The sequence below is a fragment of the Theropithecus gelada genome, chromosome 11 (assembly GCF_003255815.1).
Source record: "Theropithecus gelada isolate Dixy chromosome 11, Tgel_1.0, whole genome shotgun sequence".
Lineage (NCBI taxonomy): Eukaryota > Metazoa > Chordata > Mammalia > Primates > Cercopithecidae > Theropithecus > Theropithecus gelada.
In genome coordinates, this window is record NC_037679.1 from 80,815,474 (window position 1) to 80,834,861 (window position 19,388).

General features: G+C 50.2%; 1 protein-coding gene and 1 pseudogene across 2 annotated transcripts in view; one reads left to right on the plus strand and one right to left on the minus strand.

The window, feature by feature from the left end:
- Positions 1 to 9,076, plus strand: part of ORAI1 (ORAI calcium release-activated calcium modulator 1) — a 16,452-nt gene extending 7,376 nt beyond the window's left edge. The window contains exons 2-3 of one of the 2 annotated variants that reach the window (XM_025402218.1): positions 8,096 to 8,421; positions 8,467 to 9,076. In XM_025402218.1, coding sequence (XP_025258003.1) covers positions 8,096 to 8,421; positions 8,467 to 8,698 — 558 coding nt within the window. In that variant the 3' untranslated portion in view covers positions 8,699 to 9,076. Of the gene's footprint in view, positions 1 to 8,095 lie in introns of both variants that reach the window. The other variant, XM_025402217.1, reaches the window with a different exon arrangement.
- Positions 9,077 to 14,038: 4,962 nt separating this feature from the next.
- On the minus strand, positions 14,039 to 18,378 carry LOC112635371 (annotated as a pseudogene).
- Positions 18,379 to 19,388: the final 1,010 nt, after the last annotated feature.

A 19,388-nucleotide genomic window follows, 5' to 3' on the forward strand; every position in this document is an offset into this window, starting at 1 on the left:
GATGCAAAGCGAAATTCCCCTCAAAAAAAAAAAAAAAAAAAAAAAAAAACTACTGTCTGCAGGCTCTAGTTTGCTGACCTCTGATCTAAGCCAATCTTTTTTGTTTGTTTGTTTTTTGAGACTGAGTTTTGCTCTTGTTGCCCAGGTTTGAGTAGAATGGTGCGATCTGCCTCCTGGGTTCAAGCGATTCTTCAGCCTCAGCCTCCCGAGTAGCTGGGGTTATAGGCATGTGCCACCATGCCCGGCTAATTTTATATTTTTAGTAGAGATGGGGTTTCTCCATGTTGGTCAGGCTGGTCTCGAACTCCCAACCTCAGATGATCCGCCCAGCTCGACCTCCCAAAGTGCTGGGATTACAGGTGTGAGCCACCGTGCCCGGCCCTGTCTCCAAACTTTTGAGCTTATATTATACCCTTATCAAAAAATATTTATGGCTGGGCACGATGGCTCACGCCTGTAATCCCAGCAGTTTGGGAGGCTGAGGCTGGCAGATCACGAGGTCAGGAGATCGAGACCATCCTGGCTAACACGGTGAAACCCCGTCTCTACTAAAAAATACAAAAAATTAGCCGGGCGTGGTGGTGGGCGCCTGTAGTCCCAGCTACTTACTTGGGAGGCTGAGGCAGGAGAATGGCGTGAACACGGGAGGCGGAGGTTGCAGTGACCTGAGATCGCACCACTGCACTCCAGCCGGGGCGACAGAGTGAGACTCCGTCTCAAAAAAAAAAAAAAAAAAAAAAAAAAATTAACCAGGCGTGTTGGTGTGTGCCTCTAGTCCCAGCTGTTTGGGACGCTGAGATGGGAGGATCACTGAACCCGAGAGGTTGAGGCTGCCGTGAGCTGTGATTACCCAATTGCACCCCAGCCTGGGCGACAGAGTGAGACCCTGCCTCAGAAAAAGAATTAGCCGGTTGAAGAGAAAGTCTGGGTCTGTGCCCCCCGACCCTGTATGCAAATTCAGCCTATTCATGGCTTGTAACAAATGTAGTAAGTTGCAACCAGCACATTTTGTTGTTTCTTTCTTTTGATAACTTTGGTACCAAGCTCCTGGCCGTTTTTAGAATGAGATAAGGATGAAATGAAACAAAGTCGCAGCGCACATTGCATCTTGCAAGACCTTATTGGTGTGCTGTAAGGCTAAATGTTGACTGATGAAACTTTTGTTTCTGTTATAAACGCATGTGTGTCTATTTATAGAAACGTGGAGTCCTGGACTGTCATGGTCAAGACTTTGTAAACCACTGCACACTAGACCTCAATACCCTCTTAAGAGATGGTTTGCATTTGAGGTGGGGCCAGCAGGCTCAGACAGCTCCGGGTGACGCTGCATGATTGCAGCCTAGAGGGCCTCATGTTCCAGGCTGCAGCCACACACCCTCCTAAAAGGGTGGTCAAGAAAAGAACTAGGCCGGGGGAAGGAAGGCTGTGGGAGCTGAGGTCAGGCCCAGCATGGGAGGGCTGCCTCAGAGGGCCTGGACTGGCAGGTGCCCGGTGCCCAGGGTCTCCATGGAGCCCAGCAGGAGCCAGGAGAGATAGCTGGCACTCAGGCGAGGTGGGCTGACGCCTGGTACAGTCTGCCAGGGCCACCCAGGCCCTGCCCTTCGCAGAATTATGTAACCCTCTTCTTGGCCCTTGCTAAGGTTTGGCATCTCTAGCCAACACCCTACTGGGGGGATCCATGGACTAGCGTGAGGTGGGGCTGGTGGTCTTTCGCCTTTCCTATCCCTTATAGGGTTTGCCTCGCCAGGTTCAGGCGGCCAGTGGCTGGCTGGGGGCTGTTTATTTTGGGCTGACGGGCTATATTTACCTTGTGAAGCTGCATGCGATCTGATCTGATCCAATCTCGCTGGGGCTCAGCTGGGGATCTGGCAGTCAGCTGCCAGATCTGCAGGGCCCCTGGGCCCTCACCCTCCCCACCCGAGGGGAGATTTCCAGAGCAAGAAGTAGCCTGGAAAAAGTGGTGGTATTTATTCCTGTGAATTTTTCATCCAGCTCCGTGACACGTGCCAACCGTTCCTTTCTTCTCACTTTGAATCATTCTTTTACACAGCCCCCTGAACCCTGTGGCATTGAACTTGGTCCCAAGTGTGGGCACATAAAGCCTGCCTATGTGCACGGAGTTCCAGGAATCGTAGGATCCAGTGAGGGTAATGGGGTTTCTTCCGGAGCCGGGCAGCAGGCCCTTTCTTCTTCCTCGGAGAGCCTCTCCCCTCTCCGCAGCCCAAGACCTCAGGGAGAGCTGGCGACTGTGGGTGTCCCCGGGCCACGTGCGTCCCAACAGCTGCACTGCTTTCTGGCCCTGAAGCCTGTGGGTGTGACTAACGGTGTGGAATGCGGTGGTCTCTGTCCTGTGGAGGTGGCCATCAGGCCAGGTGTGGCGTGGGGTGCACATCCTTGTGGCTGGGGTTTGGAGCTGGAGCTGCCTCTAAATATAGCAAGCGAGGTCCAGAGTCGGGGTTGGAAGGTGGGCATATGGGGTCCCTGTCTCCAGCCTGAGCTGAGGGTATCCAGGCACTATTTCTCTTCCATGGACTTCAAGCTCTGTTTTTCTCCTTTTTTCTTTTCTTTTTTTTTAGAGATAGAGTCTTGCTCTGTTGCCCAGTGTGTAGTGTAGTGATGCGATCATAGCTCACTGCAGCCTCGAACTCCTGGGCTCAAGGGATCCTCCTGCCTTAGCCTCTCAAGTAGCCGGGACTGGCTGGGCACAGTGGCTCACACCTGTAATCCCAGCACTTTGTGAGGCTGAGGCAGGGAGATCATCTGAGGTCAGGAGTTTGAGACCAGCCTGACCAACATGATGAAACCCCGTCTCTACTAAAATACAAAAGTTAGCTGGGCATGGTGGCAGGCGCCTGTAATCCCAGCTACTCAGGAGGCTGAGGCAGGAGAATCGCTTGAACTCGGGAGGGGGAGGTTGCAGTGAACCGAATCATGCCACTGCACTCCAGCCTGGGTGACAGAGTGAGACTCCATCTCAAAAAAAAAAAAAAAGGTAGCTGGGGCTACAGGCATGCCCACTATACCCAGCTAATTTTTTTTTCTGTATGTGTGTGCAATAGGGTCTCACATTAGCGCTACCATGCCCAGCTAATTTTGTATTTTTAGTAGAGACAGGGTTTCTCCATGTTGGTCAGGCTTGTCTCGAACTCCCAACCTCATGTGATCTGCCTGCCTCAGCCTCCCAAAGTGCTGGGATTGCAGACATGAGCCACTGCGCCCAGCCCTGTGTTTTTCTTTTTTTTTTTTTTTGAGGCGGAGTCTCGCTCTGTCGCCCAGGCTGGAGTGCAGTGGCCGGATCTCAGCTCACTGCAAGCTCCGCCTCCCAGGGTTATGCCATTCTCCTGCCTCAGCCTCCCAAGTAGCTGGGACTACAGGCGCCCGCCACCTCGCCCGGCTAGATTTTTGTATTTTTTAGTAGAGACGGGGTTTCACCGTGTTAGCCAGGATGGTCTTGATCTCCTGACCTCGTGATCTGCCCGTCTCGGCCTCCCAAAGTGCTGGGATTACAGGCTTGAGCCACCGCGCCCGGCCAAGCCAGCCCTGTGTTTTTCTTTTTAACCAAGATTTGTTGAGCTGCTGTAGCTGGCGCTATGCTAAACATCTAGATATGAAAACTACATTTAATCTCAGCAACCATGTGAAGGAGGTGCTCCTTTGCCCCCTTCATACCCGGGCTGTGGAGCCAAGTGGACTTGGTTTTGAATCCAGCAGCAGAGTAACCCTTTGGACAGCTGACATCACCTTTCTGAGCCTCAGTTTCCTTGTTTGTGAAAGAAGAATAATGGTATTAATAACTCATGGGATTCTCTTTTTTTTTTTTTTTTTTTTTTTGAGACAGACCGTGCTCTGTCACCCAGACTGGAGTGCAGTGGTGCTATCTTGGCTCACTACAACCTCAGCCTCCCAATTAGCTGGGATTACAGGTGCCCACCACCACACCCCAGCTAATTTTTTTTTTTTTTTTTTTTTTTTGGAGATGGTGTCTCACTCTGTTGCCTATGCTGGAGTGCAATGGCACAATTTCAGCTCACTGCAGCCTCCACCTCCAGGTTCACACGATACTTGTGCCTCAGCCTCCCAATTTTCTGGGATTACAGGTGCGTCCCACCACACGCAGCTAATTTTTTTGTATTTTTAGTAGAGGCGGGGCTTCACCATGTTGGCCAGGCTGGTCTTGAACTCCTAACCTCAAGTTATCTGCCTGCCTTGGCCTCCCAAAGTGCTGAGATTACAGGCATGAGCCACCGTGCCCGGCCCACGCCTGGCTAATTTTTGTATTTTTAGTAGAGACAGGGTTTCACCATGTTGGCCAGGCTGGTCTGGAACTCCCAGCCTCAAGTGATCCGCCCGCCTCAGTTTCCCAATGTGCTGGGATTACAGGCATGAGCCACCACGCCTGTCAGCCTCTATTTTATAGATGTGGAAGCTGTGGTACAGAGAGGTTGAGAACCTTATCCAAGGTCAATAGCTGTGTAAGTGGAGGAGCCAGTTTGCAGCCAGCCGTGTGGTGTGCTCTGTGGTCCTGACTGCATAGAGGGGGAGAGACACTACCTTGAGGGTGGCTGGGGTGCAGGTGAGGCACCAAGTAGGAAGCAGAGTAGGACTGTAGACCTGTGTATAGGCCCCTCATACACACCCCAGCGGCCAGCTCAGGGCCTAAGACACCTAAAGGCTCCAGACATTTCCAGTGAGTGGATCAGTAGCAGTGGACCTGGGGCAGCTCACTAACGGCCGCTGCTGCTTGTCCTGTCTCCGGTTTCAGGTTCCGGGGTGGCAGACCAGAGCAGGAAGAGGAAGTGCTGGGGGTGGGGAGGTGGCAGGAGACACTGGCTGCTGGAAGGGGCTCTCCTCTTCCAGGTGTGGGCAGACCCGGGTGCAGAGACAAGGGAGCTGCAGGATGTGGCCCTCCACCTGCCGTGGCCTGGTGACCTGTGCCACGTCTTGTGTCCAGCACCCACATGTGCTGAGACACCCTCACCCGCATGGACTCAGAATTCTCAGGGCTGGCTTTTGGCCACCAAAGATCTTAAACACGGTAGAAATTCTGATGGCATTGCCCCAAATTTATATGAGTTTGAAATGTTTTGTAAACGCCTGGACTGAAAAGTACATACCGACATCCACTGAGGGCATTCTTAGACAAAAGCCTGCGAATCCCGTTGAAATTGTCAGAAAAGTCCTGTCAATAAATGATACTTGGCTGTTTTAAGGAGAGTGTCAAGGCCAGGTGCGGTGGCTCACGCCTGTAATCCCAGCACTTTGGGAGGCCGAGGCGGGTGGATCACGAGGTCAGAAGTTCGAGACCAGCCTGGCCAACATGGTGAAACCCCATCTCTACTAAAAATAGAAAAATTAGCTGGGCGTGGTGGCAGGCCCTTGTAATCCCAGCTACTCGGGAGGCTGAGGCAGGAGAATCACTTGAATCCATGAGCCAGAGGTTGCAGTGAGCTGAGATTACACCATTGTACTCCAGCCTGGGCGGTAGAGTGACTCCATCAAAAAAAAAAGAAAAGGATAGTGTCCACCATCTTCAGATTCTCAGAGATATCCGACCCCAAGTCAGATCCAGATTGTGACCTTCATCTCACTGCATCCCCTTCTTTTATGGGTGGAGAGGAGGGTCTTGGCCAAGGTTACGGGTGAACAGGCAGTTATGGAGCTGGAACATGGGTTTGCCGATTTGACCTGGCGTTCTTTCTGCCTGAGCGTGCCCCTCTGCAGGAGGGTAGAAGCCCCAGGAGGATGTTATAAAGAGACTGTGGGGTGGGGATGAGGTTCCTAAACTGGGTAATAATAAAGCTCGCTTTTATTGAGGGTTTGTTGTGTGCCAGACACTACCTGTTTTACATGGATTGACTCTTAATCCTCACAAGAAGCCTTCGAGGCTTGTCCCATTTATTCCCATTTTACAGATGTGGAAACAGAGGTGCAGAAAGTTGAGAGCTTGCCAGAGTCATACAGCCTAATCAAGGGCAGGGGAGTCAGGGTCGAAGCCAGGCAGACTGTAAAAGGAGAGCAGTGGGGAAGGAAGGAGCCCACACCCCTACCTAGGGCAGGAGGGGTGAGGACAGGAATTCCCTGCTTGCTGGGGGCCAGGCTGGTGTGCGGCTAATGGAGAAACTTCAACATTAGGCTGTCCACTCTGAGCCTGCCACATACATAGCAAACACCTTATAAAGAGTCACTGTCCTTGATGGAATGACTGCCATAGGTACCGCCATCTCCCTACCCCCGTCCCTCCAGCCCTCATGGGTTGACCATGGTTGTGTGCCCACTGCTGGCTGTTCCCAGCCCAGATCTGATGAGCTGGCTCCTTTGCATCGGGGTGACTTGCAAGGCCCAGGTGAGGAGCAGCGGGTGTCTGGCCCGGAGCATGCTCCTGGTGACCTCGGGTTCACAGGTCTCCAGGAACTGGGGACAGCTGGTGGTCAGCCCTGCAGCTGGGGAGGAGACAGCCCCAGGGTGTACTGGCCACCCAGCCTGCACCAGCTGAGCCCGTCGCTTCTGGGAAGCCTGCTCTGTACTTCTCAGGTCGTGCACTGTGTTCTCAGAAGGGCCTGGGTGTGCCCTGGGAGAGCAGCCACCACCCCTCTGCATGTCCTCAGAGCAGGGCATGAAGGAGAAGCCTCTGCTTGGGTGTGAGGATGTGGGGCCAACAGGAATGGTGGCGGGTGATTGCTTTTTTAAATGCTTTTATTTTAACCATAGTAAAACACGTATAACAAAATTTACCATTTTGACCACTGATGGTGGTTGGTGTTAATTTTAATTTAATTATTTAATTGTTACTATTATTTTTGAGTTAGAGTCTCACTCTGTTGCCCAGGCTGGAGTGCAGTGGCACGATCCACTGCCCGGGTTCAAGTGAGTCTCCTGCCTCAGCCTCCCAAGTAGCTGGGATTACAGGCGTGTGCCACTACGCCCAGCTATTTTTTTTAATTTTTAGTAGAGATGGGGTTTCACCATGTTAGCCAGGCTCATCTCCAACTCCTGACCTCAGGTGATCCACCCACCTCAGCTTCCCAAAGTGCTGGAATTACAGGCATGAGCCACTGGCCCCGGCCTGATTTTATTTTTTTTAGAGATAAGGTCTTGCTCTGGTGCCCAGACTGGAGGGCGGTGGTGCGGTCATAGCTCACCACCAACTCAAACTCCTGTGCTCCAGCAATCCTTCTCCGTCAGACTCCCAAGTAGCCAGAACTACAGGTGTACACCACCACCCCCAGCTAATTTAAAAAAATTTTTTGTAGAGGTGAGGTTTCTCTGTGTTGCCTGGCTACTCTCTAACTCCTGGCCTCAAGCAGTCCTCCCACCGCGGCCTCCACAAAGTGTAGAGATTACAGGCGTGAGCCACTGTGCCTGTCCTGCGGCTGGTTTCTAATACCTGACCAGGTGGTAATAGCCGTGATTTGGGAGGTGGTACCATGTACCAGCTCTCATTTAATTGTTAAAATAATTCTATGAATTGGCTGGGTGTGGTGGCTCATACCTGTAATCCCCGCACTTTGGGAGGCTGAGGCGGGCAGGTGGATCACCTGAGGTTGGAAGTTTGAGACTAGCTTGGCCAACGTGGTGAAACCCTGTCTGTACCAAAAGTACAAAAAAGTAGTCAAGTGTAGGCACATGCCTGTAGTCCCAGGTACTTGGGAGGCTGAGGCAGGAGGATCACTTGAACCTAGGAGGTGGAGGTTGCAGTCAGCCGAGATCGCACCACTGGGCTCCAGCCTGGGCAAAAGAACACGACTCTGTCTGGGGGAAAAAAAAATCCTATGAACTAGTATTATATCCCTATTTCTACAGATAAGTTGAGGCTTAGAGAGGTTAAGTGACTTTCCCAGGGTTGCACAGTTAGTGAGTGCCAGGACTGGGATTCAGATCCAGGCGGCCTTGGCTCCTGCTCTCTGTAGGACTTTATGCCACTCTCATCCCCAGGTGAATAGGCCTTACTATCCCCATTATAGATAAATGAAAACTGAGGCTTGGAGAGGCCACGCGACTGACCAGGGTCGCAGAGCCTGACAGGAGGAGAGCCAGGACTGAAGATTAGCAGTGGGGGCTGGGACTGCTGGCACTCATTCCGCCTGTCCCCCTGCAGGTGGCGATGGTGGAGGTGCAACTGGACGCTGACCACGACTACCCGCCAGGGCTGCTCATCGCCTTCAGTGCCTGCACCACGGTGCTGGTGGCTGTGCACCTGTTTGCACTCATGATCAGCACCTGCATCCTGCCCAACATCGAGGCAGTGAGCAACGTGCACAACCTCAACTCGGTCAAGGAGTCCCCCCACGAGCGCATGCACCGCCACATCGAGCTGGCCTGGGCCTTCTCCACCGTCATCGGCACGCTGCTTTTCCTGGCCGAGGTCGTGCTGCTCTGCTGGGTCAAGTTCTTGCCCCTCAAGAAGCAGCCAGGCCAGCCGAGGCCCACCAGCAAGCCCCCCGCCAGTGGTGCAGCCGCCAACGTCAGCACCAGCGGCATCACCCCGGGCCAGGCAGCCGCCATCGCCTCGACCACCATCATGGTGCCCTTCGGCCTGATCTTTATTGTCTTCGCCGTCCACTTCTACCGCTCACTGGTCAGCCATAAGACGGACCGACAGTTCCAGGAGCTCAACGAGCTGGCGGAGTTTGCTCGCTTACAGGACCAGCTGGACCACAGAGGGGACCACCCCCTGACGCCCGGCAGCCACTATGCCTAGGCCCATGTGGTCTGGGCCCTTCCAATTCTTTGGCCTTACGCCCTTCCCCATGACCTTGTCCTGCCCCAGCCTCACGGACAGCCTGTGCAAGGGGCTGGGCTTCAGCAAGGGGCAGAGCGTGGAGGGAAGAGGCTTTTTGTAAGAGAAATTTCTGCACTTTGAAACTGTCCTCTAAGAGAATAAGCATTTCCTGTTCTTCCAGCTCCAGGAAGAGCCGGAGGGGGCCAAAGTGGGGCCACACACTCGCTGTGTCCCCTCTCCTCCCCTGTGCCAGTGCCACCTGGGTGCCTCCTCCTGTCCGTCTCAACCTCCCTTCTGTCCAGCGTTGAGTGTGTACATGTGTGTGTGACACATAAATATACTCATAAGGACGCCTCCTTCCTGTGTCTTGTTTTTATTGGGCCTGGGCTACTGGTATTATGCCTCACCCTGATTAGGTGAGCCTCTACGAAAACTTAAAACAAATTTTAGGCCGGGCGCGGTGGCTCAAGCCTGTAATCCCAGCACTTTGGGAGGCCGAGACGGGCGGATCACGAGGTCAGGAGATCGAGACCATCCTGGCTAACACGGTGAAACCCCGTCTCTACTAAAAAAAATACAAAAAACTAGCTGGGCGCAGTGGCGGGCGCCTGTAGTCCCAGCTACTCGGGAGGCTGAGGCAGGAGAATGGCGCGAACCCGGGAGGCGGAGCTTGCAGTGAGCTGAGATCCGGCCACTGCACTCCAGCCTGGGCGGCAGAGCGAGACTCCGTCTCAAAAAAAAAAAAAAAAAACAAATTTTAAGCCAGGTATGGTGGCACACACCTGTGGTCTCAGCTATTCAGGAGGCCAAGGCAGGAGGATCTCTTGAGCCCAGGAGTTTGAGACCCCATCTCAAACAAAAAATGCAAAAATTAGCCAGGCATCGCACCTGCAATTCCAGCTCCTTTGAGAGATTGAGGCAGGAAGATTGCCTGAGCCCAGGAGGCCAAGGCTGCAATGAGCTATGGTAACACCACTATACTCCAGCCTGGGCAACAGAGGGAGACGCTCTAAAAAAAAGGAAAACTTTGCTCGGCACGGTGGCTCACGCCTGTAATCCTAGCACTCTTGGAGGTCGAGGCGGGCAGATCATCTGAGGTCGGGAGTTCGAGGCCAGCCTGACCAACATGGAGAAACCCCGTGTCTACTAAAAATACAAAATTAGTCGTGCGTGGTGGCGCATGCTTGTAATCCCTGCTACTCTGGAGGCTGAGGCAGGAGAATCGCTTGAACCCGGGAGGTGGAGGTTGCGGTGAGCCGAGATCACGCCACTGCCCTCCCACCTGGGCAACAAGAGTGAAACTCTGTCTCAAAAAAAGAAAAAAATTCAACATTTTATTTTGAGAAATTTTAAACCTACAAAAAGTTGCATGAATAGTGTCTATCTGAAATACATATTCAGTCTTTTCTTTAGAAGTCTTTTTTTTTTTTTGAGACAGAGCCTCACTCTGTCACCCAGGCTGCAATGCAGTGGCACAATCTGTAAAGTCACCGTGAACAGTGACTTAGCACATACCGAACCATCGCTCCTAGGAGAAATACAGGGTTGCGTTCCTGTGAGCTTTGGTCATGATATTTTCATCAGCTGATCAATATGTAATCTTGTTCTATGTGTATTTCTGTTTAAAGAAATATACATACATACATATATATATATATATATATATGGTTGAGTTGTTACCATTGAACTCACAGCCCACAGGACTAGAACACATGCCTAAATAAAGCTTATCTAACATACCTATTTTCTCCATATGTGTGTCCATCATAACCGTCTTGCATTGAGGAATATTAGACAGCATTCTAGTATTACACTTGGGGACAATTTTGTTTATTCTACTTTATGTGTGTGTGTATATATATGTATATGTGTATACACACACGCAAATATATACATATGTACACACATAAATATATATGCATATATACACATGTGTGTGTGTGTGTGTGTATATATATATTTTTTTTTTGAGACAGAGTTTTGCTCTTGTTGCCCAGGCTGGAGTGCAATGGCACTATCTCAGCTCACTGCAACCTCCACCTTCTGGCTTCTTTCTTCTTTTTTTTTTTTTTTCTTTGAGATAAAATCTCACTTTGTTCCCCAGGTTGGAGTGCAGTGGCACAATCTCCGCTCGCTACAAACTTTGCCTTCCAGGTTCAAGTGATTCTCCTGCCTCAGCCTCTTGAGTAGCTGGGATTACAGGCATGCACCACCGTACCCAGCTGATTTTTGTGTTTTTAGTAGAGACAGGGTTTTACCATGTTGGCCAGGCTGGTCTCGATCTCCTGACCTCAAGCAGACCACCTACCTTGGTCTCCCAAAGTGCTGGGATTACAGATGGGAGCCACTGCACCCAGCCCACCTTCTGGTTTCAAGCGATTCTCCTGCCTCAGCCTCCTGAATACTTAGGATTACAGGCACCTACTACCACACCCAGCTAATTTTTTGTATTTTCAGTAGAGATGGGGTTTCGCTATGTCGGCTGGTCTGGAACTCCTGACCCCATGATCCACCTGCCTTAGCCTCCCAAAGTGCTGGGATTATAGGCGTGAGCCACTGCCCGGCCTAATATATATATATATATTTTTTTTCTTTTTTTTTTTTTTTGAGATGGAGTCTTACTCTATTACCCAAGCTGGAGTGCAGTGGCACAAGCTACTGTGCCCAGCCATGTCCAGCTAATTTTTCTAAAAAATTTTATCGAGATGGGGTCTCGCTGTGTTACCCAAGCTGGTCTTGAACTCCTGAACTCAAGTGATCCTCTTTCCTTGGCCTCCCAAAGCAGTGGGTTTATAGGCATGAGCCACTGCACCCAGCTGGGAACCATTATAAACGGCAAAATCACCAACAAAAAGCATAAAAATGTGGAAAATGTGACACTAAGTAGACCATGAAAAGGACACTTGTTTGCAGTATGAGAGCTGAGACAAGAAAGCAGAGTGTCCTCGTGCTCGACCCCTCAGGAAACTGGCAAAGTCACAGACACTGACTGAAGGCTGAGGAGGGACTGTCTTCCCCGAGCCATGTGCTGTAGTTACGCATATGGTCCTTCATGCCTAAATACTCCTCCTAAAACTAAGGACATTTCCCGATGTAACGACAATCCAGTGCTGAAATCCAGGCAATTATCAGATACAACATTCCTGTTCAGTTTCCTAAATATCCCAGTAATGTCCCTTCCAGCCACGTTTTTTCCACTTGAGGATTGTGTATCACAATGAGATGTCACTTCCTAGTCTCCTTTATTCTTTTTATTTCATTATTACTTTTTTGAGACAGAGTCTCACTCTGTCGCCCAGGCTGGAGTGCAGTGGCGTGATCTTGGCTCACTGCAAACTCTGCCTCCTAGGTTCAAGTGATTCTTCTGCCTCAGCCGCCCGAGTAGCTGGGATTACAGGTGCCCGCCACCACACCTGGCTAATTTTTGTATTTTTAGTAGAGAAGATGTTTCACCATGTTGGACAGGCTGGTCTCAGACTCCCAGCCTCAAGTGATCCACTCGCCTTGGCCTTCCAAAGTGCTAGGATTACAGGCATGAGCCACTGCGCCCAGCCTTAGTCTCCTTTAATTTGGAACAATTCCTCAGCCTTTTTTTTTTTTTATTTGTTTGTGTTTGAGACAGGGACTTGCTCTGTCACCCACACTAGAGTGCAGCCTCAGCCTCTTAGGCTCAAGCAATCCTTCCATCTCAGCCTCCTGAGTAGCTGGGAATATAGGCACATGCCACTACGTCTGGATAATGTTTGTATTTTTTGTAGAATCAGGGCCTCTCTCTTGCCCAGGCTGGTCTTGAACTCCTGGCTTCAAGGGATCCTCCCACCTTGGCCTCCCAAAGTGCTGAGATTGCAGTTGTGAGCCCCGGCACCCAGGCTAGCCTTTGTCTTTAAATTTCTTTTTTTTTTTTTTTTTTTGAGACAGGATCTTACTCTGTCACCCAGGCTGGAGTACAGTGGCATGATCACAGCTCACTACAGCTTTGACCTCCCAAGCTCAAGCGATCCTCTCACTTCAGCCTCCCAAATGGCTAGTACTACAGGTGCCTGCCACCATGCACAGCTAATCTTCATATTTTTTGTAGAGACAGGGTTTTGCCATGTTGCCCTGGCTGTTTTTTTCACTTTTTTGTGGAGACAAGGACTGACTGTGTTGCCCAGGCTGCTCGCAAACTCCTGGCTCAAGAGATCTATCCTCCCATCTTATTACAGGTATGAGCCACCATGCCTGGCCCAGATGTTGTCTCTTTATTATAATCAGATTGTGCATTTGGGCAGGAATATTATGTAAGTGAGATTTTTATCAGGATTTTTTTTTTTTTTTTTGAGACAGAGTCTTGCTCTGTCACCCAGGCTGGAGTGCAGTGGCCGGATCTCAGCTCACTGCAAGCTCCACCTCCCGGGTTTACGCCATTCTCCTGCCTCAGCCTCCCGAGTAGCTGGGACTACAGGCGCCCGCCACCTCGCCCGACTAAGTTTTTGTATTTTTAGTAGAGACGGGGTTTCACTGTGTTAGCCAGGATGGTCTCGATCTCCTGACCTCGTGATCCGCCCGTCTCGGCCTCCCAAAGTGCTGGGATTACAGGCTTGAGCCACCGCGCCCGGCCTCAGGATTTGTTTAAAATAACAAAATAAGCAGGGCATGGTGGCTCACTTGTGATCTCAATACAGACAGGCTGAGGTGGGAGGATCGCTTGAGCCCAGTTGTTCAAGACCAGCCTGGGCATCTTGAGACCCCGTCTCTACAAAAAACAAAAAGATTGCCTGGGCATGGTGGTGGTGCACCTGCAGTCCCAGCTATTTGAGAGGCTGAGGTGGGAGGACTGCATAAGCCTGGAAGGTAAGGCCTGCAGTCAGCAGTAATGATGCCACTGCACTCCAGCCTGAGTGACAGAATGGGACTCTGTCTCAAAAATAACAACATGAGAATATCGGCCGGGCACAGTGGCTCACGCCTATAATCCCAGCACTTTGGAAGGCTGAGACGGGCAGATCACTTGTAGTCAGGAGCTCAAGACCAGCCTGGCCAATATGACGAAACCCTATCTGTAATAAAAATACAAAAATTAGCCAGGTGTGGTAGTGCACAGTAATCCCGGCTACACAGGAGGCTGAGGCAGGAGGATCACTTGACCTCGGGAGGTGGAGGTTGCAGCGAGCTGAGATCACGCCACAGCACTCCCACCTGGACAACAGAGGAAGATGTCTTAAAAAAAAAAAAAAGGCTGGGCATGGTGGCTCACACCTGTAATCTCAGCACTTTGGGAGGCCAAGACTGATGGATCACAAGGTCAGGAGTTCAAGACCAGCTTTGGCAACATGGTGAAACCCCGTCTCTACTAAAAATACAAAAATTAGCTGGGCGTGTTGGCACACACCTGTAATCCCAGCTACTCGGGAGGCTGAGGAAGGAGAATTGTTTGAATCCAGAAGGCAGAGGTTGCAGTGAGCTGAGATTACACCACTGCACTCCAGCCTGGGCAACAGAGCAAGACTCCATCTCAAAAAAAAAAAAAAATCATTATGTGCAGTTGCTATTCTACGCACTATGCATCAACTCATTTCACCCTCGGCACCCTTATATGGTGGGTACTATTATTAGCTCCACTTTGCCGAAGGTAAAATTCATGCCCGTGGAAGTTAAGTAAATTGCCAGGATTTGAACCTGGATGGTCTGACTCAGAGCCTAGGCCCTCACAAAGATCTTACTTGGGCTGATTCTGGCTTTGTTTGAAATGGGCGGCTGGGCGTGGTGGCTCACACCTGTAATCCCAGCACTATGGGAGGCTGAGGCAGGTGGATCACCTGAGGTCAGCAGTGTTTGAGATCAGCTTGACCAACATGGTGAAACCCCATCTCCACTAAAAATACAAAACTTAGACAGGCGTGGTGGTGCGCACGTGTAATCCCAGCTACTTGGGAGGCTGAGGCAGAAGAATCACTTGAACCTGGGAGGCGGAGGTTGCAGTGAGCCAAGATCGCATCATTGCACTCCAGCCTGGGCGATGAGCAAAATTCAGTCTCAAATAAATATATATATACATACATACACACATTACATACATACATACATACATTAAAGAAATGTTGGAAACCCCAGCTGCATGGGACCACCTTCTTACAGAGCAACAGCGAGCAGCAGCTGCACTGTAGCCACACTCTCCCCAGGGCCTATTTTTTCCATAGTCCCCAGCACTCCCTCTTATCTCACACCAGGCCAGCTTCACTCATGTGACTTTCTTGGCCTCATTAGGCCTTTGAGTTTGAGATTTTTGTCTGTCCCAAACACCTAATATATAAAGCGGTTATGCTCATGCCTGTAATCCCAGCACTTTAGGAGGACGAGGTAGGTAGATGACTTGAACCCAAGAGTTTGAGACCAGCCTGGGCAACGTGGCAAAACTCTGTCTCTACACAAAATACAAAAATTAGTTGGGTGTGGAGGCACGCGCCTGTAATCCTAGCTACTCGGGAGACTGAGGCGGGAGGACTGCTTGAGCCTGGGAAGTAGAGGGTGCGGTGAGCCTTGATTGTGCTACTGGACTCCAGCCTAAGTGAGGGACCCTGTCTCAAAAAAGAACAGTTTAAACCAATTTTTTAATTAGTTTTATAAAATAATGTAGTCTGGCTGAAGTGAAATGTGGGTGGAGCATCGGCAGGCCTGATATTTCTCTTTCTCCTGTCATTGTTGTCCCAGGTGCTTCACAGAACCCCAAGACTCTGGAGAAACACAATTTGGAAAGTGTGGACTTGAGTTCTTGTCCTGTGCGGACTGGGACACAGTGAACGGCAGCTTCATAGTCTGGGTGGGGAAGGGGACCCTCCTTTTCCCTCCAGCAGCATTTGGAGTCCTGTGTCACATGCTCCGGGATCCACACTTCTTTTTTTGTTTGTTTGTTTTGTTTTGAGACGAAGTCTCATTCTGTCACCCAGGCTGGAGTGCAGTGGTGAAATCTTGGCTCACTGCAACCTCCGTCTTCCGGGTTCAAAGGATCCTCCTGCCTCAGCCTCCCAAGTAGCTGGGATAACAGGTGCACATTACCACGCCTGGCTAAATTTTTGTATTTTTTGGTACAGATGGAGGTTTCACCATGTTGGCCAGGCTAGTGTTGAACTCCTGGCCTCATGTGATCCACCCGCTTCAGCTTCCCAAAGTGTTGGGATTACAGGTATGAGCCACCGCGCCTGGCCTAATCCACACTTCTGAAGGGTATCAAGTAGGATGGGGGAGGGACCTCTGTGAACTTTCGCTGCTCCCCAGAGAAGTCCTGGACTTTTTTTTTTTGAGACCAAGTCTCACTCTGTTGCCCAAGCTGGAGTACAGCGGCACGATTTCAGCTCACTGCAACCTCTGCCTCCTGGATTCAAGGGATTCTCCTGCCTCAGCCTCCCAAGTAGCTGGGACTACAGGCATGACCCACCACGCCCGGCTAATTTTTGTATTTTTAGCAGAGATGGGCTTTCACCACGCTGGCCAGGCTGGTTTCCAACTCCTGACCTCAGGTGATCCACCTGCCTCAGCCTCCCAAAGTGCTAGGATTACAGGCGTGAGCCACCATGCCCAGCCGTCCTAGACATCTTTTACGTATTCCCCTAAGACAGCCACCTCCCTACTTCCGCAGGGATGTGAGATCCAGCTGGAATCATTTCTGAGCTAGGATCCTGTTGTCCTGGGTTCTTGTTCCCAAACTGTCCTGGACTCAAGACTCATCAGCCTGGCTTGTCAAATGCAGGTTTCAAAGCCCTTGGATTCTGATTTAAGTAGCTCTGGGTGTGTCTTTGGAATCTATTTCTAACAAAGCACCCGAGGTGCTCTCACACCCAGGCAACTTAGACAAACACTCCTAGCTAGGAGCACAGTCTCTTTAACTTCATTTTTTTTATATTTTGAATACATAATACATTCACATGCTTCCAAACACAACAGAGAAAAGTTGTTCTTCAGCTCCTGTTCCCAAGTCCCCAATTCTCCCTGGAGACAACCATCTTTGCCAGTTTTTTGTGTTCCAATCTAGGGACATTTTATACATAAACAAGCACACCCTCTTCCCACTTTTTTTTTTTTTTTTTTTTTTTTGCGATGGAGTCTTACTCTGTTGCCCAGGCTGGAGTGCAGCAGTGTGATCTTGGCTTGGTGTGATCTTGGCTCACCACTACCTCCGCCTCCTGGGTTCAAGTGATTCTCCTGCCTCAGCCTCCCTTGTAGCTGGGATTATAGGCCAGCTAAATTTTGTATTTTTAGTGGAGACAGGGTTTCACCATGTTTTTCAGGCTGGTCTCGAACTCCGGACCTCTTGATCCACCTGCCTCAGCCTCCCAAAGTGCTAGGATTACAGGCATGAGCCATCATGCCCGTTCCTCACTTTTTTTTTTTAAATGGTAACCCTTTATATACACTCTCCTGCATATTTAGAGCAGCTAGACCTAAGTTTAAGCACAGTACTAGCTTGATGACTTGTGATCCTCCCTGAACCTCAGTTTCCTCCTCTAAAATGGCAGGAATAGCAAGACACCTCACTGTTGTCGGGGAGTCCCAGGAGAGAATGCTTGCCGCGAAGCTGTCAGCACAGGGCCTGGAATAGAGTGAGTGCTCCGTATCTGGAAGTTATGATTAGTTGTGCATTCTAGGGTGGCCAGGCGGGGCTTCCCAGTGCCAGAGGTACAGACTGAGAACCACACCCTTGGTGAGGCCACCCACTTATGACTTAGGGGGCAGAGAGAACCTCAGTAAGGTCAGTGGTGTTTATTGAGGCTTTACTATGTGCTATGTGCCTCTTGCTGAGTTCTTAGCTAGAATCGTGGTATTTCGGGGTTTTTCAACTTTTTTTTTTTTTTTTTTTTTTTTTTTTATGGTGTGTCTCGCTGTGTCACCCAGGCTGGAGTGCAATGGCGCGATCTCGGTTCACTGCAACCTTTGCCTCCCAGGTTCAAGCGATTCTCCTCCCTCAGCCTCCCAAGTAGTTGGGATTACAGGTGCTGATTTTTTTTTTTTTTTTTTTGGTAGCATGGTGACATTGCACCATGCTTAACAACATCCCTGGTCTTTACTCACTCAATGCCAGTAACCTTCTTCCTGCCTGTTGTGACATCAAAAATGTCATACATTGCCAAATGTCCCCAAGAAGGAGTGGGGCTGAGGGGGGACAAAATCCTACCCACAGTTAAAAACCACCACCTTATCTCATCCTCACAGTAACTAACCACAGTAACCCCAGGTGGCAAGTACTGTTAATGCCCCATATTGCAAGTGAGGAGACCTACAGAACAGTCTGGGTGACATCCCCAAGAAAACACAGCTCCGAGATTCACACCCAGGCAGTGTGACTCCAGAGCTCACCTGCCCATTATGCAAGAGAACATCTGATCTCTCAAGAATGTTGCCCTGTTTGGTTGGGAGCAGTGGCTCACACCTGTAATCCCAGCATTTTGGGAGGCCAAGGCGGGCAGATCACAAGGTCAGGAGATCGAGACCATCCTGGTCAACATGGTGAAACCCTGTCTCTACTAAAAATACAAAAAATTAGCCGGGCATGGTTGCGGGTGCCTGTAATCCCAGCTACTCAGGAGGCTGAGGCAGGATAATTGCTTGAACCAGGGAGGCGGAGGTTGCAGTGAGCTGAGATTGTGCCACTGCACTCTAACCTGGGTGACAGAGAGACTCCGTCTCAGAAAAAAAAAAAAAAAGGCCACGCTCGGTGGCTCACTCCTGTAATCTCAGCACTTTGGGAGGCCGAGGTGGGCAGATCACAAGGTCAGGAGTTCGAGACCAGCCTGACCAACATGGTGATACCTCATCTCTAGTAAAAATACAAAAATTGGCCGGGCGCGGTGGCTCAAGCCTGTAATCCCAGCACTTTGGGAGGCCGAGATGGGCGGATCACGAGGTCAGGAGATCGAGACCATCCTGGCTAACACGGTGAAACCCCGTCTCTACTAAGAAATACAAAAAATAGCCGGGCGAGGTGGCAGCGCCTGTAGTCCCAGCTACTCGGGAGGCTGAGGCCGGAGAATGGCGTGAACCCGGGAGGCGGAGCTTGCAGTGAGCTGAGATCCGGCCACTGCACTCCAGCCTGGGTGACAGCGCGAGACTCCATCTCAAAAAAAAAAAAAAAAAAAAAAAAAAAATTAAAAAATTGTCTGCAAACTATTGTTTAAAAAGCGTTCATGTGGGAAAATACATACAGGAAAACAAAACAAAACACTTTCCAAGTAAGATGGGTTTTCTTGGTCCTTGATTTTCATATAAGTGATAGGTGGAACCCAAGCCTAAAACAAGCCACAATGGTAATTTTTCTATGTGTTTTCCTTTGTGGAGTAAATATGACAATGCATAAATATAACCCGAAGAAGAGAAAGAGGAACATTTCAGAGAGAAGTTTTCAGTCAACTTTTCCTCATCAGGTGGTTCAGGATTCTGGATACCTGGATCTAGTTGCAGAATACTCCAAAGTCTCATTGAAAAATCTCCTTATTTAACCAGTTCTAGGTCAATAAACTACTTGATCTGGACAAGGTGTCAAAGATCTGCATCCTTTTTCCATGCTTCAGAAGGTTGACTAAGTTTCTAGGACACCCCATGTCCACCAGAAGGATCTAGCACAGATGTGATTAGATCACACCAGTCTTGTGTGGCTTTCTAACCAGACAAACCAAATGACAAGCTGATTTGGGCTAGT